The sequence below is a fragment of the Dendrobates tinctorius genome, unplaced genomic scaffold (genome assembly GCF_039654945.1).
Source record: "Dendrobates tinctorius isolate UK_male_01 unplaced genomic scaffold, ASM3965494v1 ptg000022l, whole genome shotgun sequence".
Taxonomy (NCBI): Eukaryota; Metazoa; Chordata; class Amphibia; order Anura; family Dendrobatidae; genus Dendrobates; species Dendrobates tinctorius.
Window position 1 is genome coordinate 38203406 of NW_027361690.1, and position 27517 is coordinate 38230922.

The window sequence follows — 27517 nt, forward strand, 5'->3', positions numbered from 1 at the left end:
CCTGCACAGACCGAGGCTGCGGGGGCGGGGTCAGTAGTTGCCGGCCGGTCACATGGGCCTGTGCTAGTGATACCGAGCATTGTGGGGCCGGGGTTCGGTGCTGTGCGGCATGTAGCGGAGCCGCGCACTGATAACGCCTGCTCAGCCACATTGCCGGCCGTGCTCGGTGCACAGCAGCCCCTCCCGGGGGATTCCTGTGGGCAGGATACTAGGGCGGCAGCATGGAGTACTTGCTGCAGGTAAAGCTGGGCTGCCTGGTCGGGCTGCTGCTGCTCACCCTCTTCTTCGGATTGGTGCCGTCCAGGATGAAGTGTTTCCAGGCTGGGAGAGGTGAGGCTCGGAGTGTCCGGGGGGATCGTGGCCTGTGTGCATAATAACATAGTATTTAAGGTTGGAATGAGACTGTCCATCTAGTTCCACTCATTGTGTGTGTGTATAGTGACCTGTGGGGCACAGCCGGGGCCCCCCACACCGGCCTCTCCAGGGGGGTGGTCTACGTCACTGACAGTCCTGTGGTCGTGGTGTGTGCATGGAGGGCTGTGCGGATTCTTGGGGCTGCTGTGGGGTCCTGCTTGGAATAGCTTGTCTTCCCATTTCCCATCCATCATCCTCATCGGCGCAGTCAGCACCATAGTCTCTGCCTCCAATCACCGCACCCTTATTTAGGAGCCGGTTTGCCTCAGGGTCACACTTGCAGGTTTTATCTCCGGTTACTGATTAATGTACAGATCTGGTTGGGGTTTTGTGTTTACAGATCCAGCCATGTAAACACTTGTGTGACAATCCTGTGTCAGGCCGCGGTCACACATCCAGTAATCCCTTGGGGCAGAGCCAGCAGTAATCCTGCTCGCCTGATCCGTTTCAGATGGACGACCGAGGATGCCGCATTAACGGATCCGTTGCCCATTGACTCAATGGTAAAAACGATGTGGAATGATCAGATAGCGAATAATGAGCTCTGCCGTGCGCCCCGGTGGTCACATGGCGGCAGGTTTCCTCCGCTGAACAAAAGGATCTAATGCTGAAATTCAACTAGCCGGATCCTCTCTCCCCCTCCAAAATGATATGGAGCAAAGTCGGGAGGCAGCCGTACACGTGAGAAGGTCGTCCAAAATGAGTGTGCAGTCGACTTCTATTGAGTGTATTTGCTGGGTGAGGGATCCTCTTCATGGTATCTGTATGGACAGTGATTCTTTGTGAGAAATCCCCTTTAAAGTGAACTTGTCACAGGCATTAAAAAAAAGTGATAAATACCTTGTACATAAATCCCTGCGCTCCCCTGGTTCTGCCATCCTCTTCCATGTTGCGCTGCTTTCCTTTGGAGAGCCTGTGATCATAACACACTCTGCAGCTAAAAAATGGTCCTGAATAAAATATCCAGTTTATTGGCTGCAATAAAGAATCCTTACACGTGCACTTCGGTGGAGGTATTCGGCCAACGCCATCTTTACTAAAGATCAGAATTAATTTGAATACATAAACAATAACCAATTTGTTTTTAAACTTGTAAGAACCACCAGAAGATAAAATTGGTCCAACCATAAGTTCGGACCTGACCATCAAAGTGATTGTCCACTGACCACAAGCGGCTTAACCCAACTGACCGTGTCACCCGAGCGTGTGCACCACCAATGGTCATCTCAAGCCTAGACTGCAGCTCCAAGGGAAAGATATGTATACCAGCCGTAAAATAAAGGCCACGCACTTCACCCTCCAAAGCTACATGTCTGAAAGAAAACCATACACCACAGGCCTACATTTTATCCTTAACCAAATCACCCAGTTTTAACTTTGTCTGAATACATCAGGTGAACATGAGACATCCAGCGTAACTGAGGAAACATTGCTCAGGAGCCTGGAAAGAGGCGCCTTGCCTCAGGAGCCCTCTTCACATGGAAAACTAATTGGTATCAGTTTTATCAACATAATTTCCCCCTATATGATATTACATCAGGATAAAAATCACACGTTTTAAACTAAACATCCATTACACTCTCCCACCTCGGTCGTCTGATGCCGTTCCAGGGGATCCCCTTTGTGGACCAGGATAGGGCATCACTACAGGAGCATTTCCTTGCCCAATACACAGATGGATGAATGACTGATAATCCACACAGGGACATCTGAAAAACTAACAATGATACAATCAGCAAACCCAGAGCTCAGGCCGAACATAATCTTTACAACGACCATCTACCTATATGGTTAAAGGATTTAACCACTGGTGGACACAGACAGAAAAGGGCCTCAAAGCAAGAATAATATATGGGCCCTTTGCAGCACTAAAGCTCCTAATAATGCAAAATTGCACCTGCTTTGGAGGTGGCAATGGGCCACCTTACCTCTTGGGCCCCTGTGCAGCCACATAGGATGCACCAATGATGTGTCCACCAGTGGGTTTAACCTGCTCTGGCTGCAGAAGTTGCATCAGTTTTCTGGACTGAATGAGAGGAAAAACCAGAGTGAGGTACTTCAAGCACCTGTACAAAACCGCCCTAACTTGATTCTGGTCCAGCAACCCAAAACTTGGCCTACTTACTGGATAATCATCACAGCCAACTGCTCATCCAATCCATAGTCCAGAACCTTCTTGAGCACATTAACCCCTTAACGACCAGAGCGATTTTTTTTGGATTTTCATCTTTTGCTCCCTTTCTTCCCAGAGCCATAACTTTTTCTTTTTTATGACATCCGTAGATTTCTGCTGGAGACCCCTGATTGTCATGCCAACCCATTTGGTGACCCGCAATCACGTGACTGGGTCACCGATGGGTGGGATTTCCGGCGCGCTTGCCTGAAGCGCGAGTTAAACGCTGCTCTCAAACTGATTCCACCCGTGTCTATTAGAGGCACATGTTAGGCTACTTTCACACATCAGGTTTTCGGCGTCAGGCGCGATCCGGCGTCGTGCCGGAACGCCGGATCTGGCAAATGTTTTGTAAAACCGGATGTGACGGATCCGGTTTTCTGCCGGATCCGTCTTTTTCTTGACAGACAAAACCGGATCCGTCTCATCCGGTTCATCCGTTTTTCGACGGATTACGCCGGATCCGGTTTTTAAAATTGACCCTTGTAGCCTTCCGAACGGGATTGGCTACTGGAAAACTATATATAGCATGTTCCTACAGCCCTTCTTTGACAGGTTGTAGAGGAGTAAGTGCAGGTTGGAGAGAAGAGCAAGTTACTGGCGAAGATGGATGTTGTCATTGGAAATATTTTGAAGAATTTGGCGGATTTTATAGCGGAGGCGAATCGTTTGAGGGTGATTGTTCTGGAGAAGGAGAGAGCGAGACAGCAGCGCATCAGGCATCGTAGACGACGTTTGTGGATCCACCCCATCACAGCCAAGAGAATGACGCGTGGGGTCTATTCTACACTCTGCATGGACCTTCGACGAAACCCGGATAAATTTTTTGGATATGTTAGGATGAAAATGGAGAATTTTGATTACTTGGTGGAGCGCATTGCACACCTCATAAGAAAAGCGGACACCTATTGCCGCTTCTCTGTTTCACCCGCAGAGCGTCTGATGGTGACTTTAAGGTAAGCCACATTTATTGGATGTGCTCGCATCAGAGCACACTTTCACTGAAATCTTGTTGGTGGTAGTTTGTATCTCCAAGTGTTATAGGTCAGTTTTGGTATGTAATGCTGTGATTTAAAACTAATTTATTGTTTTTTAATTCCCCACAGATTTCTTGCAACTGGAGAATCCCTTTCGTCACTGCATTTCCAGTGCAGACTCGGGATTTCCACCATATCTGGAATTGTGAAGTACACATGCCGTGCACTGTGGGACTTCTTAGCTGAAGAGTTATTACCAGAGCCCACAACAGAGAGGTGGATTGAAATTGCTGACAAGTTTCAACAGATATGTCAGTTTCCCAACTGCTTGGGCGCTGTGGACGGGAAACATATCCGCATTGTAAAGCCAGCTGGATCGGGATCGGAATATTTCAATTACAAGAAATATTTTTCAATTGTCCTCATGGCCATCGCTGACGCGGAATACAAATTTATTGTGGTTGATATTGGGGCCTATGGCCGCTCCAATGACTCTCAAGTTTTCAAACTGTCTGCCATGGGGTGTAAACTGTATGGAAACACCTTCCAGTTCCCACTACCTAGACCGCTGCCGCAAACATCTGGTCCACCTATGCCATTTGTCTGTGTAGGGGATGAAGCCTTCCAGCTGTCAGAACACCTTTTGAAACCGTACTCTAGCAGAGGATTGACAAGACCAAAACGCATTTTTAATTACCGCCTCACAAGAGCAAGAAGAATGGTTGAATGTACCTTTGGTATTCTGACAGCCAAATGGCGGGTCCTATTGACTGCGATCAACCTCAAGACAGAAACTGTGGACGAGGTGGTCAAAGCGTGCGTGGTACTCCACAATTTTGTTATCTGCAAGGAACCCATTTCCATTGAGGACACCTCTGAAGAAACCACCTTGCAAGATTACCATGACATTACCACTAGAAGTTCTGTGACGGTTTCAGTAATGAGGGACAATTTTGCAATATACTTTGTCACCTCAAGGCAGAGTACACTGGGATGACAGAGTGTGAAAGATTTGTGCCCTAACCAAACTTGTGTACCTTCTGGACCAACAGTATATACCTTTGCCAACCAAAGTTGGCTATCTTGTCATGGTCTTACTATTTTTAGCTTTAGGCCACAGGTGTGTACCTGGTTGTGTTTTATGCAAAGTATTTCACCTTTTAACAAAAGTTGTGTACATTGTTAGGAAATCACCAACAATAAACACAACTTTTTAGGTGAAATACTTTGCTTCAAACACAACCAGGAACACAACTGTGGCAAAAAGCTAAAATTTACCCACAGTTATATACCTAGTTTTGAATACCATTTCACCTTTTAAATACCCTGTATTTAACCTTTTTCGCCGCAGAAAGAAATGACAGACAACCAGTGTAAAATAATTTAACTTTTATTGAAAAATGTTTTTTTTAGTAAACTTTTTTAAAATTTTAATAAACTTGTTTAATAAAGCTTTGAAACCATAAAACTGGTCATTTTTATTTAAATACACACATTATAAATCTGTGTGGTGGAAATACTGCTGGAGGGGCTGCGGGACACTTCGACACTGGGAGTGTGGAGAGAGGACTGGGATCGTGGTGGGGAAGGAACAGTTAGAGGTGAAGGTGTGGAAAAAACTACAGAATGGGTGGACATGTGGGAAGCAGAAGAGGTGGTGGGTGGTGGAGTGGAGGGTTGGGCAGGGACTGTAGGAGCAGATGATGATGGCAAGTTGTATGGGGAAGGAGTTTGGTACGGGGCAGGTTGCTGGAAGTGGGGAGATGTCTGGTACGGGGCAGGTTGCTGGTGCTGGGGAGGTTGCTGGTGCTGGGGAGGTGGATGGTATGTAATAGGAGGGGGAGGATGGAAAGTGGCTGGAGGTGGATGGTATGTAATAGGAGGGGGAGGATGGAAAGTGGCTGGAGGGGGTGTAGATGTAATAGGAGGGGGAGGATGGAAAGTGGCTGGAGGGGGTGTAGATGTAATAGGAGGGGGAGGATGGAAAGTGGCTGGAGGGGGTGCAGGTGGAGGAACTACTGTGGTGGGAGGAGGAGGTTGGGAGGTAACTTGCTGGAGAGCAGCGTGGCATGAATGCATTACATGCATCTGCTGGGCAGGAGAGAGCGTTTCCATGCGCTCCACAACAGACCTGAAAAAGGTGTGGTTTGGCGAAGATCTTGCTTCTGAATGCATGGTTTGCAGAAGTGTCTTCACCTCCAGAATGCTGGAGTTGATCTGCTGATAGCCTGCGGAGATTTGCTCTGACAAGACTTTTAGACAGTTCTGGAAAGATGCATTCAGATGCAAGAACTCTGGCGCATAACTCTTTTCCTGACCCCTCTGCCGCTGCCGCCCAGTACCCGCAGGTGTACTAGAGGTGGCAGGGGCAGAAGGGTGGGGTAAAGGGAAAGCGATCTCCTCACCAGCAGCTTCATGTAATGTAGGCGGCCACGATGCTCCTGAGCTGGTGGATTGGACAGATGGGTCGAATGTGTGGGAAGGCTGGGAAGGTGCAGATGTACCGGGGCGGTCGAAGTGTCCCTCGGTGCCGGTCTCCTCAGGGATCGCCTCAGAAGGGTCCAATCGTGCAGGCTCCCGAGTGCTGCTCACCGTGCTGTGGAATAAAGAGAAAAAAAAACAATTAAAATAGTGACATGGTATGGCCCTGGCTGAAAAAAAAAAAGTTACATCTAACATTTTTTTTCACATGTGGTGTGTAATATTTACCTTCTAGTGACCATTGTTTCCCGGAGGAACGACAGGGCTTCTGCGTACTTGTACTTGCTCCTGCGTCCTCCAGATCCACTCGGGGCCCGCATCTCTTTATTGAACTCCTTCTTGAAACGATCCCTCACAGACCGCCACCGATTCACAATTCTGTTCCCTGAAACGAGAAAGGAGTGGTTAGTATACAACATCAGTGTTTCCCAAACTCCAGTCCTCATGGTCCCCAGGGGTCATGTTTTCAGGATTTCCATAGTAAATAGAAATCCTGAACACATGATCCGTGGGGACCACGAGGACTGGAGTTCGGGAAACACTGGTTTACATCAAGCAACCGGTACTGTATATACTTACACTCTTTAATCTGGGCCCGAACATCGAGGTCCTCCCAGCGGCCCACAAGGAGCGAACAGATTTCCTCCCAGAGTCGTCGGGTAACGATAAGGTCAGCGTGGCGGCGGTCAGCCATATTCCAGAGCGGCTCCCTTTCTCTGACGAGATCGATGAGGTGGTCCACATCGAGTCCTCCATCCTCACCGTCAGTCGGGAGCACCCTGTGAAGGCTGTTAAAGAAAAAGACAAAAATAACATAATTAGCCTCCACAAAAGAAATGAAATAAGTGCAAAAAAACAAAGCAAAAATATTTATACTTACACGCTGGTGACCGCCGCGTTGCTGTCGCCGACGACCCTGGGAGGCACTGCGAGGACCTCTTGGCCGAGCACCAGATTGGGAAGACTAGAGAAGAAAACAAAAAATGTTATGTCTTTGGATGTAGGCATTTGTTTGCTGTGTGTGGTCTGCAGAACATTGTTTTCTATGTGTTGTGTGTAGTGTGATGTTGTGTTTCTGCGTTTGATGCAAAAAACTTACCAATTGTGAGCCCACTCCAAGTGTCTGTCCACCCCTTCCTTCTTCTTCTGGGAGCTCCTCTTCATCTTGTGAATCCTGTTTTGAAATAAAAGGCAATGAATAGACATATATTACAGAGATGATGGATTTTGGAAATAAAAACTTACCGTCAAACGCTGACGATGCGAGGGAGGGCTCCCAGAAGATGATGTGCTGTCTTCCTGGTGGCCACACTCCATGCCTGTGGGTGGTGTTCCACCTGCTGCCATTGCTGCTGCTGCATCTATTGGGCGGCTGTTGAATAAAGAGAAACAAAGGGCCAATGAATATCTTGATATTCAATAGCCCTAGTTTGGAGGAATGGGGGATTTGATAATTACCGTCTCTCATCTGCTGCTGGCCTCCCCTCCTCAGCATGTTCCATTTGCTGCTCCATTTGGGGTGGTGGTGGTGCTGCAGTGGTCTCCTGCCTTCTGCTGCGCTTGGTTGCTTTCTTGGGTGGCATGTTGGGTGTGGCTGTGGGTCCCACTGTCTTGCTTTTATATATGTCTTGTGGGCAGAGCTACTGAGCATGCTCAGACCAAAAAAACCGGAACCGGCCACCGGCGCATTGCGGCGCTCATAGGCTTTCATTGTGTGAAAAAGCCGGACGCGCCGGATCCGGCGTGTCCGGCTTTTTCGCCGGAGACAAAAAACGTTAGTCTCCGTTTTTTTTCCAGACGCCGGATCGCGACACATTGCCGGATCCGGCGAAAACCGGATGAAACGCATGGCCATCCGGCGCAAATGCAAGTCAATGGGGGGGAAACCGGATCCGGCATTGCATTTCGCCAGATCCGGTTTCTGTCAAAAGCGCCGGATCGCGCCTGACGGCAAAAACCTGATGTGTGAAAGAGGCCTTAGCTGTTCAAAACATCTGACATGTGCCTGGAAAGATGTGGGCTCGCCGCCGGAGTCTGACATTGGCGCACATTTACGCCCGATGTCAGAAAGGGGATAATAACTAAAGTGAAGAATAACTTCATTAGTAAGGGTACCGTGACACCTAGCGACTCACCAGCGATATGACGCGGTCAGGATCGCTGGTGCATCGCTAGGTGGTCGCTAGTGAGCTGCCACACAGGCAGATCTCACCAGCGACATCGCTGGGGACGGGGATCGCTACTTGCCTGTCAGAAGCGGCGATCCTGCGTCCTCCCGCCCGGCTCCACGCGTCGCTCATCGTCGCCGCAGGAAGTGACCGACGAGGAATGATCCAGGAGCTTCTCGCGCGATCAGCGATAACCAGCAGGGGAGCCGGTTGGAGGTAAGTATCACATGCAGCGATATCGCTGCAACGTCACAAAATCGGTGACTTTACAGCGATATTGCTAGCGATATCGCAGTGTATAACGGGGGCTTAAGTCTTCATAAGGGTCCCGTCACACATAGCAATCTCGCTAGCGAGATCGCTGCTGAGTCACAAGTTTTGTGACACAATAGCGATCTCACCAGCGAGATCGCTGTGTGTGACAGCAATCAGCGACTGCCCCCCTGCTGGTATCGCTGATCGCTGCAAGAAACCTCTGGACATTTCTTTTGTCGCTGATCTCCCGCTGGCCAGCACGCATCGCTGTGTGTGTCAGGCGGGAGACCAGCGATCTGCTGGTAACTAACGTACACATCGGGTATCCAAGGGACTTGCGTCCCTTGGATACCCGATGTGTACGTAAGTTACCAGCTCCCTGCATCAGCGCACTGGTAACTAACGAACACAGCGACGCCGTGCGCTCGGCGTCGCTGTGCTGATTGCTAGTGAAGCTGTCTGTTTGACAGCTCACCAGCGATCACATAGCGACTTGCCAGCGATCCTGACACGTTGATATCGTTGTCGGGTTCGCTGGTAAGTCGCTATGTGTGACTCCAGCTTAACTCACATTACTGGTGATCCTTAACCAATTACAAGCAAAAAAGACAACGCAGACCACTCTTTACTGTAGCATAGAGCCCAGTACTTCACCTGGTGAAATGATCTTTATTCTCGGCATTGTATTGTCCTGTGTAATCAGGTCTCACACTGTCAAGAACAATGGCTGCTTGTGTGCACTGAGTATGCTTCTCTCAGTGGGCATCATCTACATTTAGTCTGTCTGTCATTGCAAACAAGTTTTCAAACTCCTGCCAATTGGTGAACGCTTAGGGTCCCGTCACACCAGCGATCCCGACAACGGTACGACCTGGTCAGGATCGCTGGTGCATCGCTACATGATTGCTGGTGAGCTGCCAAACAGGTAGATCTCACCAGCGATCAGGACCAGCGAGGACGCTGGTAACCAGGGTAAATATCGGGTAACTAAGCACGCGCGTCGCTTAGTTACCCGCTGTGTACCTTGGATACTAGCGTGCTCACGCTGAGAGCTGGTGTCCAAGGTAAATATCGGGTAACTAAGCGCAGGACATTGGCACACGACATTCCTGCACGATCAGCAATACCCGGCGGGGGGGGGGGGGGCTGGTTGCTGATGTGTGCCACACACCGAAATTGCTAGCGATCTTGCTATGTGTGACGGGCCCCTTACTGATCGGTGTCCGTATTGTACCACCATTTGGTCCTTGTAAACAGACCCTTACTATGACCAAGTGGAAGAGGCTCCAAACTCTTGTAAATATGACAAACATACGCCGAAATTATCCCCTTGCGGTGTTCGGGGCACAAATCGCCTTCTTGTTTAGCCCATTGGCACAAATACCCGAAATCTGAAAACTGGGTACCAGGGAGAGGATCAGAAATGGAATTAGGGATATGCTTGACCTTTATCCAAATGATCAGTTTAAGATGTAACAAAACCAGGGGTCTGCCCGAGGTAGCTTTGCTGCAATATTAGATTTGGAGGATAAACACAATTAAAAGGAATTTGTCTCCAGGTTTTTGTACCCAATCTGAGAGCAGTATAATGGAAGGGCAGAGATCCTGATTCCAGCGATGTCACTTGCTGCTATTTTGATAAAATTACTGTTTTCTCTTCTGCCGATCTAGCAGTTCTCTAATGCTGATCTCTGTATGACTCCATCCACATCACTGATTTGCAGATTTCTGCCCATGCACATGAAGGTTATAGCAGGTACGCAGGATGCAGTGACGAGACGCGAGACTGAGTTGTAGTTTGGGGAGAAACTTTTATATATTTTAGCCGCTAGGGCTATACTAAGCAACCAAAACAAAGTAACAGCATTTGTCCTCGCAGGGACTCGGCACAAACAAAACACTTTAAAGAGAACACGACTAACCCGGCAAAGGCCGTTTACTATAGGGCCACGATATGGCTGACTACAGGTCCTTATTTCCTATAGTGTCACTTATCCATCCTGACGTCCCTCAGTGTCTCTGATGAAGCTGCTTTGGCGTCGCAGCTGCTGGGCCCAGCTGCTGAAGATCTGTTGTAGTCTTCAGGTGCCCCAGCGCCCAGGAGGAGTTGGGGCACAACAGGCCTTGAGGGAGTCCTTTGATGAGGTAACCCCCTGTAGAAACAGCAGGGTTCCGCTAGTTAGTGAGTTCAGTGAGACTCCAGTCCCCAAGCAGGGTTGTGTCGCAGTTACCAGGAGTGGCCGTTGGCAGGCCACGTGCACGGCCTGGGCCAAGAGTTTCTCTGTAGGCAAGGAGCAGGCCCCAACTGCCGACTGTAGCGGGGTGATGCGAGTTGCGGGCGATGATGAACAGGCCGCAGCGGCGGACAGGCTGCAACGGGCTGGAGCACAGCGGCAACGGCTGCGGACGACCGTGGGCAGGTCGTGACCCCGGATTGGAGTGAAGCGGCAGTCTCTTGTCGGTAAGTTCGGCACTTCCTCTCCGCAGGCCACTGTAAATCACCCCTCTGCTGCTGGTCTCCTCTCTGGTCACCGTCTGGCTCTCTCAAACGCCCACAGTCTCTTGCTTCGTGTCTGCCGTTCCGCCAGCTGACTCCCCTGCGCACTCCCTGTCCCTTTTATACTCACCCCTCCCCTTGCTGTCCTGTCACTCCCAGCAGTCCACTCCTCCTCTGTTCCCCGGGTACAGTTCCCTTAGGAACCTAGATGGCGGTCCCTTTGGTTCCAGCCCGGACACTCTGCGGGGGCCCTCCTCCCTACACACAGTGCACTCAGAAATCTGCCAGTCAGTGGTGGGGGTTATACAGAGCCCATGAATATGGAGGACTGCCTGGCAGCAGGCTTATTAGTTCTCTAGTGATCTCGTACTGACAGTTAACTTATCAAAACTACAGCAGGCAGCCGGGTAAGTAACACATCACTGGAGCCAGGTTCTGTCTCTACATTATACTGCTATTAGATTTGGTGTAAAAAAATTAATGACAGATTCCCTTTTAAAACATTACTCAATTATTGCCTGTGAGCAGCAAAATCTTATAGTTAAAAATATAACTACCCCACAGACTAATTCAACCAATATGAGGAATGGTTTAAGGAGTACCATGTTCTTAAAGGGTTTTTTTGGTGTGATATGCATACTTCCGACTGCACAGGTCTAGTTGGAATGTAGCCAGAAGAGATATATCTATAGATCATATTTGTGGTTACATGACTGCCTGGTCTTGCTGCTAGCATCAGATAATCTTGACTTCGCATGCTGTGAAGATTCATTGACTGTTCAGGTTTGGCACAAAAGTCGACAATCTCTTTAATGACCCTATTCGCAGCCCATAAACAATGCCAACGTACAGCACACCAATGACTATTCCAAAAAGCACCAAAACCCATGAGATCTGTGAACAGCTGTAGCCTTACGCCGAGACTTTATATCAAATTAATCCACAAATTTTACTAACCTTACTAAATGGCAGGTTACACTCATCCAATGTTGAATCTCTGGTAATACCTAAATATTCAGTGCAACTAATGGGGGAAACTTTTCTTGTTATGCTGAAGAAATACCAAATTTATAACCAAAAGCAGCAAACAAATGCAACCACTTAAAGGGAATCTGTCACCTCATTTTTGGCCTTTGAGATGCCGCTCCTGCGCAGGCGTACTTTAACTGCCCTACCCAGAGCAAAGTACTGCAGTGCGCAGGCGCCAGGAAAGGTCAGAGGTCCGGCACCTGCGCACTAAAGTACTTGGGGCATTCACTGCCCTTTGCAAACGCCACACATATTCCATAAGGGATTTTTCCCACTTCCCACACTGGCAACCTACCTTTTGGCTATTGTGTCTTTGCCACTTTCCAAGAAAGTACACTGCTCAAATAAAATAAAGGGAACACTCAAATAACACATCCTAGATCTGAATGAAATATTCTCATTGAATATTTTGTTCTGTACAAAGTTGAATGTGCTGTCAACATAATTACACAAAAATCATCAATGGAAATCAAATTTCTGATATTGAGACCCCCAAAATTAAAGTGGAAATCAGTCAAAATGATGCTCAGTACTGTATGTGGCCTCCACGTGTCTGTATGACCTCCATACAATGCCTGGGCATGCTCCTGATGAGGTTGCGGGTGTTCTGAGGGATCTCCTCCCAGACCTGGACTAAAGCATCCGTCAACTCTTGGACAGTCTGTGGTGCAACGTGACATTGGTGGATGGATTGAGTCATGATGTGCTCAATCGGATTCAGGTCTGGGGAACGGGCGGGCCAGTCCATAGCATCAATGCCTTCATCTTGCAGGAACTGCTGACACCCTCCAGCCACATGAGGTCTGGCATTGTCCTGCATTAGGAGGAACCCAGGGCCAACTGCACCAGTATATGGTCTCACAAGGGGTCTGAGGATTTCATCGCGGTATGTAATGGCAGTCAGGCTACCTCTGGCGAGCACATGGAGGGCTGTGCGGCCCTCCAAAGAAATGCCACCCCACACCATTACTGACCCACCGCCAAACCGGTCATGCTGAAGAATGTTGCAGGCAGCAGATCGCTCTCCACGGAGTCTCCAGACTGTCACGTCTGTCACGTGCTCAGTGTGAACCTGCTCTCATCTGTGAAGAGCACAGGGTGCCAGTGGTGAATTTGCCAATCCTGGTGTTCTCTGGCAAATGCCAAGTGTCCTGCACGGTGTTGGGCTGTGAGCACAACCCCTATCTGTGGACGTTGGGCCCTCTAACCATCCTCATGGAGTTGGTTTTTAACCATTTGTGCAGACACATGCACATTTGTGGCCTACTGGAGGTCATTTTGCAGGGCTCTGGCAGTGCTCCTCCTGTTCCTACTTGCACAAAGCTGGAGATAGCGGTCCTGATGCTGGGTTGTTACCCTCCTACGGCCCCCTCCACGTCTCCTGGTGTACTGGCCTGTCTCCTTGTAGCGCCTCCAGCCTCTGGACACTACGCTGACAGACACAGCTACCCTTCTTGCCACATCTTGCATTAATGTGCCATCCTGGATAAGCTACACTACCTGGGCAACTTCTGTGGGTTGTAGACACTGCCGCATGCTACTGTACAGTACCTCTAAGGATGAGAGCAATGACCAAATGCAAAAGTGATCAAAGCAACAGCCAAAAAGGATGAGAAAAGAGAAATGGTCTGTGGTCCCCACCTGCAGATCCACTCCTTTATAGGGGGTGTCTTCCTAATTGCCGATCATTTCTACCTGTTGTCTGTTCCATTTGCACAACAGCAGGAAAAATTGATCCACAATCTGTGTTGCTTCATAACTGGACAGGTTGATTTCACTGGAGTGTAATTGACTTGGAGTTATATCGTGTTTGTGTTGCCTTTATTTTTTTTTTGAGCATTGTATATTAAACCGGATCTATAGTCTTCTATCTCCCATACCTCTAGTCTGATGGTGTAAGTTAGACCGAAATGTCACGAGATATTCGGACCTTTTGCTTGAATAAATTTGATTTTTGCATCGATTGCATGAGTGCCAGAATACTTATTACAATGTAATATCATCCAAATAAGGGGCCGCACCCTGCATGGATTCAACCCATTCTAAAAAAAGTGGAAACCTCTTCACAAGAAGATAAAAGAACACATTGGCAAACCTATCAAAGTAAAATAAACTAAACACTAATAGAACTAAAACCAGGTAAATAGACAGTAACCTGAAGGCAGACAGTATATCTGTTCTCGCCATCCTTGCACCCACACCTTGACCTTTTAATTAACTAAAGACACTGTTACATACAGCTAATGGCCTAGCTTTTTAATGGCACTTCCACAATCTTTTACCTACAAGCACATGGAAGCAAATGCCAAGTATTTCTTTTTTTAAAAAATAAATAAAACCTTTTATTGAACAAAAAATTACATGAAATATAAAATTTCAATGGGAAGCACAGGATCAAAACCCAGGGGTAGCTATACCTAAAGTATATTGTGTACCACCTTTAGGAAAAAAAAATACATACTTTATATATAGAGGATATGTAGATGATTTGAGTGAACAAAATATACTCCCCTGATAAGGCTTAAACCTATATTTCTTAAATGCAAAAATTTGTCTATAACAAAATGGATGTTAATATGGTTAGTGCTCATGAGAGTTGACGTACAAAAATCAATGTGCATAAAAATAACACTTTCTGATAGTGGTAGTGAAAATCTAGTCAAACCAATTAGGTATTTAGGCCAAAATGGATTTTTTGAAAAGGCCGAATAGCAGTCAGTAAAGACTCGAAAATTGCTGTATGAAAAGCAGTAATTTGTATAAGTCCAAGTGGATACAAATTTTAAACACAATAGTGCTGTGGTCCAATTAAAAGGGACAATTATGTCGATCTCAACATCAGGGAAAGTAAATTATATTTCTTAGTATTTTCTACCTATTGAATGCATAAAGCCCCTGTGTGCATTACATTTAATTAGGAATAGCTTGCTCTATTACATCAATGTTATGAGCACCAACCGTGATACTCTATGTGCCTAATTGAAAATCTTACTTTCTCTGATGTTGAGTAATATCACATGGTAATACCTCCTTATAGCATGTCTTGGACAACCCCTTTGCTTTTAACTGTGGCCCGGGATGGCTAAGGAAAGGTCATTATCATTCTCAAGTGGATGCGGATCAGCATGTGACAAAGCATCCACAACCTTCCTGTGTACAAAAGGGGGCCATAGAAGGAGGAGGCACCAAAGACTGGACTAAAGTTTGCAAAGCTAAGAGCCGGAGACCGAGGTACAGGTGCTAACGGATGTGTGCACGCACTGTATGGAGAAGGCAGTTACTGTGTTGTGGATGGCCTACATGAAACCTACATCTGTGGAGCCATCCTGGTTAGAAGCCACCTGCTTTCCATTGCCATGGAGCTACTGGGGTGCCTGGTGCTGCAGGGGAGGTGAAGGTGCTGAAAAATCCAATACAGAAGCTGCACCAGGAAGAGCTATTCCTTGGCTGCTGAATGAAGAGCCATTGAATCATCGTGAGGAGCCTATTTTCTGTGGAAGGGCATTCGTTGTTGCAGACTTGTTCCACCAGAAGAGATTCCCACACTTCTGTTCCAAAAACTAGAAGCGAGTTCCACTTGGCTAAGCAGCCATAAGCGATGTTGGAGACATCCTCCTGTCAGCCTATGGAAGTGACTCCGACATCTGTGATCTAGCCACAAGAAGTGACATCGCTCACAACGATCCTACTACCAGGAGACTGATGGTGTGCTGGACTAGATTCTCCATAACAGACATTTCTAGGGTGGAAGGGGGCAGGTAGACAAGCCAGTAGTAGAAGCAGTGCTTTCTTGAAGTTGCAATCCACAGCCTTCTCCACAATTGATAGAACTTCCAAAGGTCACCTGAAAACTTACTGCCCTATGAAGAGTGATCACTGGGTAGAAGGCTACCTTATCCCTCTACCTCCCACAGCAACAGCATTGACAAAGATCAAGCTAATGACTCGATGACCATTGCTCCCCAGCAAACATTCTTTCACTTTAGGCGGGAAAACTTGCAAACTTGGTGGGTAAAAACTTGCCAGAAGTGTACCAAACATATGAATACTATTACATAGTTTTTTTGATGCCTTTAAAAACATGCAGATCCCTACTAAATGTCTGGCAACCAATCATTAGTTGAACTACAAGGCAGAGATTTCACATGAGTCTTCTCTGGGGGTGTTCACTTTCACCCTTCCCTCCTAGATGCTGTGAATCACTGATCGATACCGGTAGACCAGCTGAGCTGTGATTGGTAGTATTTGTGAGGGATTGGTGCAAACACAAGCCCCTAGAGAAGACTGAAGAAACGCCAAGTTGAACTGCAGAGCAGAAATTTCACATGATGGTCTCCAAAAGAAACAAGTGTGATTATCTCTGCAATGGAGTGACACAGCGCAAAACAGAAAACAATAGCAAAATCGGAGGAGCTCAAATTTTTACAAGGTTTACAGGGCACCACTTGTGAGTTTTGTTTATACCGCCGGATTGATGTCACTATTAAGTTTCCTGCCGTAGGTATTATATTCATAAGGTGCTGTCTTTGTCTTTCATCGGCCCGGCTCAGGTCAGTATTTTACAGGCTGTGACTTGTCAGATCGCTCCAGTGTTTGCTGGGTGATCCAGAAGTCAGAACTTGATAACTTGATATAAGTCTGAGAACCAGAACGAGTCTGTCATAGACTTTCATTGAGAGTTTGTGAACTTTTTATCAGTGATTTCAGGTCAGTCAGAAGTTGCAGTGGCTGACTATAATACTAGGGTCAGGGAACTTATTGGCACCATTCCATATTCTAAATATGTCCCTGCCTATTTTTAAGCAATCTTTTACCTCAAAGAATCAGCTGTGATCCCCTGCTGTCCTGCCTGTATAGTCTCTTTTGCGTCCTCCCCTGCCCAGGAGCTGTGGTATGATCAGACCATGTCCTGTATGGTCAGACACAGCCATTACACAGTACACAGCAGGGGCAGATTTATAAGATTATCTCAGCGCGGGCATTTTTTCTTCTTTCTCCACCCCTGGAGTGGTTCCACTAATCTAAAGGCCCCGTCACACTAAGCGACTTACCAGCGATCCAGACACCGATATCAAGGTGTCAGGATCGCTGGTAAGTCGCTATGTGATCGCTGGTGAGCTGTCACACACAGCTTCACCAGCGATCAGCACAGCGATGCCGAGCGTGCGGCATCGCTGGCCACCCCTGTAAAAAAAATAGAATTAAAATAAAAAATATTGTTGTTTTCACCTTCCGATGTCCCGCGCAGTCTTCGCGCGCCTCACCACGCTCCGGTCCCAGTGATCCTTTGCGAGAACGTGTCGCGGGCATTCGTGCAAAGGATCACTGGGACCAGGAGCGTGGAGAGAGGCAGGATGGCTGCGCGGAACGTCGGAAGGTGAGAATAACTATTTATTTTTTTTTATTTTTTTACACCTGATCGCTGGTCTCCCGCCTGTCACACAGCGATGCGTGCTGGCCAGCGGGAGACTAGCGACCAAAGAAATGTCCAGAGGTTTCCCAGAGCGATCAGCGATACCGGCAGGGGGGCCGCTCGCTGATCGCTGTCACACATAGCGATCTCGCTGGTGAGGTCGCTGTTGCGTCACAAAAGTTGTGACTCAGCAGCGATCTCGCTACCGAGATCGCTTCGTGTGACGGGGCCTTAAGTTCCCTGACCCTAGTATTATACTCACCAGCTACTTGTGGAACACGTGTACACATTGAATTGTGGGACTTAATTTTATTCCATGATCTATTGATTAAAATGTTTTTGTTTGGGGTGGGAAAACCCTTTTTAAGGGGAAGTTCACACTTGAGTTCTCTCATTTTTACTGAGCTAAAAGTGCCGCATGCTGGTCGCCTAATCCTTTGCCTACATGGTGAACCTGGAGGAAAGGCCGATATGTACAGCAGGCGCAACGTAGCCCACAAGGTAAAATTGGTGAATTTTCCCCGGTGGGCCTCTGTACAGGATCTGTGAATTATGCATTGGTCATTCTGCCATTTTCTTTATTATCCATTAGGTTAGTTTCAGGTGAGTAAATTATTGGTGCTTTTTCCCACTGTATTCCACATAATCCCACTGTCAGGTAGGGAATTGTAAGGATCTACACTGGAAGCTTCATGGATCCCCATGAATCTAATTTCTGGTCCTGAGATCTTTGGTCAGGACTTTCCTGTACTATGCTAATCTGAAGTTGGACTAACCCTTTCTTTCCCTCCCCAGAGGCACAGCAGATGTGGTTGAGCTTTATCAGCTGTGTAGCAGGGGGAGTCTTCCTGGCGGCCTGTCTGCTGGATATCGTTCCTGACTTTCTAAATGACATGAAGGAGGCGATGCAGGAGCATCAAATATCAGTAAGTGGACTTGTCCCAGCTGTGGATATGATGCTGCCATGTATGTGAGTTTAGATTTATTGGACTGGTGGTTTCATTTCACCACTGAGAAAGGAGCCAGAAAATACAAGTGACTTTAATACTTACCGTATCTGTAACCACATTGCATAGTAGATTTGTTCTTTTTTGGATTTAACCCCTTCTACCACTTTCACATATACAAGAAGAAAAAACCTAGAGCTCTCCCTGTGTGAATCTGCATTACCAGCACAATAAGGAAAGGTAAATGGCGCTCGCCTCATATGGTTGCGCTGGACGAACAAGTTAGGATGGGTAACTTCCCCAGACTGCTGCTGCTCTGACCGCCGGCTCCGAACGGCCCCCTGTGCAGGAGCTGAATCATGTTCTAGGATAAGTAAAGAGCAGATATTGTCCGGGCGCTGCAATGTAGGAGACAAGCCAAACCAGATGATGAAAATCTTTTACTGGCACTACGCGTTTCAAGCAAGGTCCATCCTCTTCATCGGGTGCATAAAAGTTAGAAGTCACTCGCAGCTTTTATAGAAATCAGCTGTGACGTAAAGGTGCAATATTTTACACATTACACGTACTTGATAGGAATCCATTCAATCATAAAGTGCTATTGTATGCACTCGGTGTGATAAATATTGCATCTTTACATCACTTCTGATTTCTATGAAAGCTGTGAGTGACTTAACTTGTATGCACCTGATGAAGAGGACGGACCGTGCTTGAAACGCGTAGTGCCATTAAATGGTTTCAGTCATCTGGTTTGGCTTGTCTTTTACATCGCAGCATACTAACAATATCTGCTCTTCATTTTCTTCGTCCACTTTCACATATATAAAATTGAACTGAAAATGAAACTTAAAGCATTGTTAAGCATAGGCAGACAATTTTGTCAATCCCAGAATCCTGCTTTTATTCTGTAAAGGGCTTGTCCAGCCTTAGACTAAAATCTGCAGTCTCTCTGTAGCTGCAGACTTGTGAATCCTCACATCGCGTGCACTGATCGCTGTCAGGATTCTCTAGTGGCAGCATTGGGAGCAGCAGGCGCATGACTGCAACTATACGATTTGCATACATTCAGTCTAGATGTGCAAGTGTATTGAGTGAGGTAGGACATGCTCTGTCAGAATGTGACTGGAAGTGTGCAAGTCGTATAACCACCCGCACCTGGCACCAGAGAATCCTCATAGCGCAATGTGAGGATTGACAAGTCTGCTGTCACTTTATAGCTGGACAACTCATGAATAGTGTTGAGCATTCTATTACTGCAAATATCGGGTATCGGCCGATATTTGCTGTATCGGAGTTCCGATACCGAGTACCGATGTTTTTACAATATCGAATACCGGAATCGGAAGTTCCCATAATGCAATGAGCCAGTTGTTAGCCATGTTAACTAATGGCATGGCTGTGATTGGCTGCTGAAATGATGTCATCATGATGCGCGGTCTGTGCAGGCCTGCCGGGGGGGTGTGTGTGTGTGTGTGTGTGTGTGTGTGTGGGCATCGTCCGATGGGACTACAAGTCCCATCGGGCTATGCCTGCTACAATGACAGTGATTGACACATTAGCCAATGATGGGACAGTAGTAGTCCCATCATCCGGCTAATGTGTTGAATGTAAAAAAAATACTACATACATATATACTACATAATGTACATACATACATATAGACATACAGTACATATAACATAGAGTACATACTCACTATCACTTGTCACTTTGATCCCCGAAGCCAGTGTCATCTCACTGTAAAAAAGAATTAAAATAGCAAACAACCAATATACTCCCTGATCCGCAGAAATCCATGAGTGTCCCACGACGATCTCCTGCAGTGCATCACTGAGAGGTTACTATAGTTCACTGGTCTCACTTTATGGCAAAAGCTGCATGGGAACTTTCTCACAGCGATGCCAAAAGTGAGACTAGGGACAATTTATTTATTTATTTTTTTTACAGTGCGGAAGGATACCTACCTCCCGTCATTGTATTCCTGGTGCCCCTAGAGAGCGGTCGCATCAGCTGATGCTGCTGTTCTCCACGGGAGATCGTCGTGGGACACTCGTGGATTTCTGCGGGTCAGGGAATATATTGCTTGTTTTAATTTTTACAGATGACACTGGCTTCGGGGATCAAAGTGACAAGTGATGGTGCGTATGTACTGTATGTCAATGTATTGTATGAATGTATTGTATGTTGTATGTCTGTAGCATGTTTTATGTATGTTGTATGAATGTAGAATATATGTTGTATGTATGGTTTTTTTTTTTTTGGTTTTTTTTTCTTGTTGTTTTTTACATTCAACACATTAGCCGGATGATGAGACTACTACTGTCCCATCATTGGCTAATGTGTCAATCACTGTCATGGTAGCAGGCATAGCCCGATGGGACTTGTAGTCCCATCGGACGATGCCTGCACACACACACAACCCCCAGCATGCCCGTACAGACCCAGCCCACACTCTTCCCCCCCCCCCCCCCCCCTCCCGAACTGGATGTGCAAGTAAAGAAAGTTTATTTTCATTCTGATACTTGTGCCCCATTGACTTGCATGGGTTTTCGGAATCGTCGATACCCAATACTTTTTGGGTATCGGTCCAATCCGATCTTTCACGATATCGGATGGTATCGCTCAACACTCATGAATATTTCAGGAAAACTTCCCAGTGTTTGTCAAAAGTCAAAGCTGAATAATGTTGCTCCTTCAGAGCACTTATTGGAAATAAACTTAACTTGTTTTCACAAGAAAACCCCCTATCATCTACTCAGACTGGGTAGGTTCACGTGAGCGTATCTTCCTTCTGAGTGCTGTCCGTGAACAAACAAGACTGCACTAGAACCAATGTTGTTCAGTGGGGCAGTTCTGATAAGGTTTTCTTGTTTTGTTTTTTTCACTGTCGAATCTGCATGTGACACTAAGCTGCATGCACTAGTTGCTTCCATATGTTAGGTCAGATTTGCCCATTTAAAGCTATAAGTTTATAGAAAAAAAAAAAAAACATCCCATAGGAAACCTCCATATATCTGTGTTTTTTTTTTTTTTTTTTTTTTTTTGTTTTGTTTTTTTCCTGGTGTTGTTGATGCACTGCAGATTTTTTAATATGGGAAACTGTGAATGGTCATGGATGACAAGTGGAAAAACGTCCCCGAGTTTTCTAGATTAAGCCCTTGACAATGTTTTATACGCTCATGTGAACCCAGCAGATAAGAGATAACTAAGGGCCCCGTCACACATAGCGACGCACCAGCGATCCCGACAACAACATGACCTTGTCAGGATTGATGGTGTCGCTACATGATCGCTGGTGAGCTGCCAAACAGGCAGCTTCACCAGCGATCAGCACCAGCGACACGCGGGTAACAGGCGACGCACGTCGCTTAGAAACCCGATGTGCATCTTACCAGCACGCTGCTGCAGGAAGCTGGTAACCAAGGTACACATCAGGTTTCTAAGCAGCGCGTGGCACTTAGAAACCCGACGTGTACCTTGATTACCAGCTCCCTGCACCAGCGCCGCTGGTAAACCTTCTGTTTACCTTAGTTTCCAGCTTGCTTGGTCTCCCGCCAGTCACATGCAGCGATGCGTGCTGGCCAGCGGGAGACCAGCGATCAAAAAAATATCCTGGCCATTCCAGGACGATCAGCGATAACCGGCAGGCGGGCCGGTCGCTGGTAAGTGTCACACACAGCGATCTCACTGTTGCGTCACAAAACTTGTGACTCTGCAGCTATCTCGCTAGCGAGATCGCTATGTGTGACGGGGGTTTTAGAGATCAGTGGGAGCCTGAGCGCTGGGAACCGCAGCAATCTGCAGATGGGAGCCATGATTTATGTGTTAAAATGGAGCAGCAATGCGCATGCTTGCCCCTTGCTCCATTCATTGTGAATGGGGCTTCCGAGCCCTTCATTTTGGCTTTTTTTCGGCAGCCCCATAAGGAATGAATTAAAGGGAATCTGTCACCCCTTCTTTGAGATATCATATAATGATATCATTCAATTGTGTGTCACATAAGGATTCTCTTAGTACTTTTGCTTCCCCCTGACCCTGCACCTTTCGTGCATAAATACCTTTTTTATATCGGTTCAGATGTACGTAAACTGCCGCAGTCCGGTCCGATGGACGGGGCTTATTTACCTGCTCCCCCTCCCTGTCTTGCTCTACACAAGGAGAAATTTGTAAAGCAAGACAGGGAGGAGGGAGCAGGGGTATAAGCCCCGCCCAGTGGACCAGACAGCAGCAGTTTACATACATCTGAACCAATATAAAAAAGGTATTTATGCATGAAAGATGTGGGGTCAGGGGGAAGCAAAAGTGCTAAGAGAATCCTTATGTGACACACAATTGAATGATATCATTATATGATATCTCAAAGAAGGGTGACAGATTCCCTTTAAGTTGTCAGTTGAGCATCCGACCTATAGCACCATTCTAATTTAGATAAAAGTACCATAGTGGGGGTAAGAATTCCTTGTTCTGCTGACTTGGTGCAAGTCCTGGTGGTCGGGCCCCAAATGATCAATAAGTTATCGCCTAATAATTTGTTTTCACTATACACACCCTGTAAAGGAAATCTGTAAGCAAGTTTTCGCTGTGTAATTTGAGGACAGCAAGAGGTAGGGGTTACAATACAGAATTCAACAATGTTTGACTATGACTTGTCAGGCTGTGTGATGTTCTTTACTTACACTGAAGGTTTTATCCCCAGGATATTATCACTGCTGTGACTAGCTAGCTCATAAGCACTCATCCTACTCCACCCCCTCCTGTGATTAGCTGCTCATGGTCTATAGGCAATGTACACAGAGAGCCTGGTGTGGGTGTGGTTAGCTTTCTAGGCTCTGCTGCATTGCTAAATATGAAAACTGTCATGACAGCTGCACCCAGTAAACTAAGTAACATATTGTTGGATTCAATGTCTTTCTCTATCTACATCATGATGCTGACAGATGCCCTTTAATTTTTACATTCATGCTGCTTTACAGAAATGGTACCCTTAAAAGGGTAGAGTGCCTTGCGATAGTATTCGGCCCCCTGGAACTTTCAACCTTTTCCCACATATCATGCTTCAAACAAAGATGCCAAATGTAAATTTTTGGTGGGATACAACTGTAAAGTTGAAAGAAATTTATTGGTTATTTTAAATTTTTGTTGAAATTCAAAAACTGAAAAGTGGGGCGTGCAATATTTGTCCCCTTTAACGTAATACTTTGTTGCACCACCTTTTGCTGCGATTACAGCTGCAAGTTGCTTGGGGTATGTCTATCAGTTTTTTACATCGAGAGACTGATTCTTGCCCATTTCTCCTTGGCAAACAGCTCAAGCTCAGTGAGGTTTGATGGAGATCGATTGTGAACAGCAGTTTTCAGCTCTTTCACAGATTCTTGATTGGATTCAGGTCTGGACTCAGAATGGCCAAGTCAAACACCTGGATACGTTTATTTGTAACATAGTAACACAGTTTTGAAGGCTGAAGGAAGACCTTATGTCCATCTAGTTCAGCCTATTTTTAGTGCAGCTGCTCTGCATTGTTGATCCTGGGGAAGGCGAAAAACCCACAGAGTAGAAGCCAATTTTCTCCATAGGGAAAAAAAATTCCTTCCCCCTAAGCTGGGTCAACCATCTACCTTGTGAACCATTCCATTGTAGATTTTGCTTTGTTTGGGATCATTGTCTTGTTTGAAGACAAATCTCTGTCCCAGTCTCAGGTCTTTTGCAGACTCCCAACAGGTTTTCTTCAAGAATGGTCCTGTATTTGGCTCCATCCATCTTCCCATCAATTTTAACAATCTTCTCGGTCCCTGCTGAAGAAAAGCAGGCCCAAACCATGATGCTGCCACCACCATGTTTGACAGTGGGGATGGTGTGTTTTGGGTGATGAGCTGTTGCCTTTACGCCAAACATATCGTTTGGCATTGTTGCCAAAAAGTTCGATTTTGGTTTCATCTGACCAGAGCACCTTCTTCCATATGTTTGGTGTGTCTCCCAGGTGGCTTGTTGCAAACTTTAAACGGCACTTTTTATTTATATCTTTGAGACATGGCTTTCTTCTTGCCACTCTTGCATAAAGGCCAGATTTGTGCAGTGTACGACTGATTGTTGTCCTATGGACAGACTGTCCCACCTCAGCTGTAGATCTCTGCAGTTCATCCAGCGTGATCGTGGGCCTCTTGGCTGCATCTCTGATCACTCTTCTCCTTGTTTGAGATGAAAGTTTAGCGGGGTGGCCGGGTCTTGATAGATTTGCAATAGTATGATACTCCTTCCATTTCAATATGATCACTTGCACAGTGCTCCTTTGGATGTTTTAAGTGTTGGAAATCACTTTATATCCAAATCCGGCTTTAAACTTCTCCACAACTTTATCACGGACCTGCCTGTTGTGTTCATGATGCTCTCTGTGCTTCAAACAGAACCCTGGGACTATCACAGAGCAGGTGCACTTATACGGAGACTTGATTACACACAGGTGGATTATATTTATCATCATTAGTCATTTAGGACAACATTGGATCATTCAGAGATCCACAGTGAACTTCTGGAGTGAGTTTGCTGCACTGAAAGTAAAGGGGCCGAATAATATTGCACACCCTACTTTTCAGTTTTTGACTTTCCACAAAAATTAAAAATGGCCAATAAATTTTGTTCAACTTCACAATTGTGTCCCACTTGTTGATGCTTCACCAAAAATTTACATTTGGCATCTGTTTGAAGCATGATATGTGGGAAAAGGTTAAAAAGTTCCAGGTGGCCGAATACTTTTGCAAGGCACTGTATATGCCCACGATCCGGAGTTGCAGTGTATTTGATGCTGCGTACTTATGCAGCGTCAAACCTGCAGCGGCTAGCTGTTGCAGCATAGTGGATGTGATTTCAAAAACTCCCGTGTCCACAGACGCTTGTGAATCACCCACGCAGACGGACATGCAGTACGTCTTTCCTGACGGCAGCACGTCCATTTATCTTGTAGAGAGACCAATAGAATGTATTGGATGCGGTAAATCTGCACGGTTCAGTGAACACATGAGGACTTACTTGCGTTGAGTAGACTGCAGCGCTTTGGATGCAGCGAACATACACTGCATCCAAAGCGCTGCAAACATACACTGCGTCCAAGGCGCTGCTATTTCCGGATCGTGGGCACCCGGCCTAATAGCCCTTACAAATTCCCAATGTAGCTCTGTCAACTGTTTTGCATGAGCAGAAAAAAGGCGCAAGAATGATTGAAAAACTGCCACGGAAGCCACTTCAGGAAAGCAATTAGCATTTTCCTGAAGCGGCATCTCCTGGGAAAACTCGTCTGGTGCACCACTATCTAAAAGACGTTGTGTGACATCCTATTAACGTTTGTAAGGACTGAGAGTTTTTTCACTAATTTATGTGGTTTTCTCATTTCATCTTTAGACAAATTTCCCTCTGCCGGAATTCATCTTGGGGCTTGGAGTCCTCCTGGTGCTGATTGTAGAGCGCATTGTTCTGGAGTGCAGTAATGGGATGACTGAGGAGAACGCCCCGTTGTTATCCAGCAGTTCCAGCTCTGCAGCTGTTCAGGAGCATGGCCACTCTCACAACGTAGCACACGCCAGGCGCCACTTCCACGTGGATTTCAATGCTCACTCCTCCTTCCGCTCATTTATACTTATCCTCTCCTTGTCTCTGCACTCCATCTTTGAAGGAATTGCCATTGGGCTACAGAGCGCAGACACAGAGGTCCTCCAAATAGCGATTGCCATTCTCATCCACAAAAGTATCATTGCTGTGAGTCTATCGCTGCTCTTAATGCAGAGCAATGTGAAGATCAAGTGGTTTGTGCTTTCAATGGTCATGTTTGCCCTCATGTCCCCTATAGGTATAGGCATAGGGATTGGGGTGATGCAGACGCAGAGCAATGATAGCAGTCTGATTCAGGCTACTCTAGAAGGGTTAGCTGCCGGGACCTTCGTGTACATAACCTTCCTGGAGATTCTACCTCATGAACTAAACTCCAACAAATGGCGACTGCCTAAAGTCATCTTTATACTGCTGGGATTTTCTGGTATGGCAGGACTAAGGTTTTTAGGGTGAAAATAATTCTCCATCATGTTTTTGTATTTTTGTGCTTGCCGTTATTTACCTGAGAGACTTGAAGGAAAGGGAGACGTTTTATTTTAATTTTTTTATGCACTAAGAATTGCGTAGATTTTTTTTTTTTTTTTTTTTTTTTTTTTCTTTATTACACTTTTATTGTTTCCCATTTCCCAAACATTTAAATGACCAAACAGGAGAATCGTGAAAGCCTCAATATAGTAGTAGGATCTTCAATGAACTAATTGTGGACATTTCTATATTTCTCTACTTAGTTTTTAGTTCTTGAAAGCATTTTTTTTTTTCTTTTAATCTGCCAACTTTTTGATGTTTAGCCAGTCTAAGGAAAACAATTAGTAGCCAATTGTGTGATTTCCTGAGAAATAACATTGATGGCCTAACAATAGGATCAAACGCTTGTCTTCTGCAATCAACAGAAACATTACGCCATGGCATGTTAATATGATATTAATGCTCATACAATATGTTGAATGTCCAATTTAAAGAAGCACGATCATTAACTTTTTCTTAAACTTGTGTATATTTTAATGTAGTGTCAGTTTAATAGTCGTCTATCGCTAACCTGTCCAGATCACAATGCTGTGGGAGTCTTTTACAATGTCAAGTTCCAGAGCCTCGTTATGATGTAAAAAAAAAAACCGCTTCTGGGTCCCACTGCGGTGTAGTCAGGAGAGTCTGCATTGCCATCAAGTTACTCAGAATAGGAATGTAATGGAACTGGAAACAGAAGAAAGCGATGGGTTACATGAACAACCGGACTCTACACGACACGAACATTACACAGGTTTGGAGGAAAAAAGGTAATGGGAGTGCTTCCTTAACTCACCCAGCCCTGAATTTATTCTTCATATAAGCCATCAATGTCATTTCCTTGAATGGATTTTTAATAAGCTAGTGCCTTTACTTATACTTTATAAGTGTGTACAGTTGCTAAAAACAAATAAACTGTTACCAAATTCTCTTATTGAGTTTCCTTATGTGTTTTGTGTTTAATAATATCTACTTCCGTTGTAATGTCATATATATATACTATACACTGTATTTATGGCCTTGGACAGGGTTAAAAAAAAAGCGTTAACCCCTTCACTAC

At 46.0% G+C, this 27517-nt stretch overlaps 1 protein-coding gene across 1 annotated transcript; it reads left to right on the plus strand.

The window, feature by feature from the left end:
• LOC141084129 (zinc transporter ZIP1-like) lies at nucleotides 1–27391 on the plus strand. The gene is made up of 3 exons (XM_073568602.1): nucleotides 1–330; nucleotides 18203–18333; nucleotides 25747–27391. Exons 1-3 carry the CDS (start codon nucleotides 222–224, stop codon nucleotides 26404–26406), a joined length of 900 nt encoding a protein of 299 aa, XP_073424703.1. The 5' UTR covers nucleotides 1–221; the 3' UTR covers nucleotides 26407–27391.
• Nucleotides 27392–27517: the final 126 nt, after the last annotated feature.

Coding starts and splice junctions, on each gene's coding strand:
- LOC141084129 (XM_073568602.1), top strand. CDS start 222: ATGGAGTACTTGCTGCAGGTAAAGCTGGGCTGCCTGGTCGGGCTGCTG. Junction 331..18,202: donor GTGTTTCCAGGCTGGGAGAG/GTGAGGCTCGGA, acceptor TTCCCTCCCCAG/AGGCACAGCAGATGTGGTTG. Junction 18,334..25,746: donor TGCAGGAGCATCAAATATCA/GTAAGTGGACTT, acceptor TTTCATCTTTAG/ACAAATTTCCCTCTGCCGGA.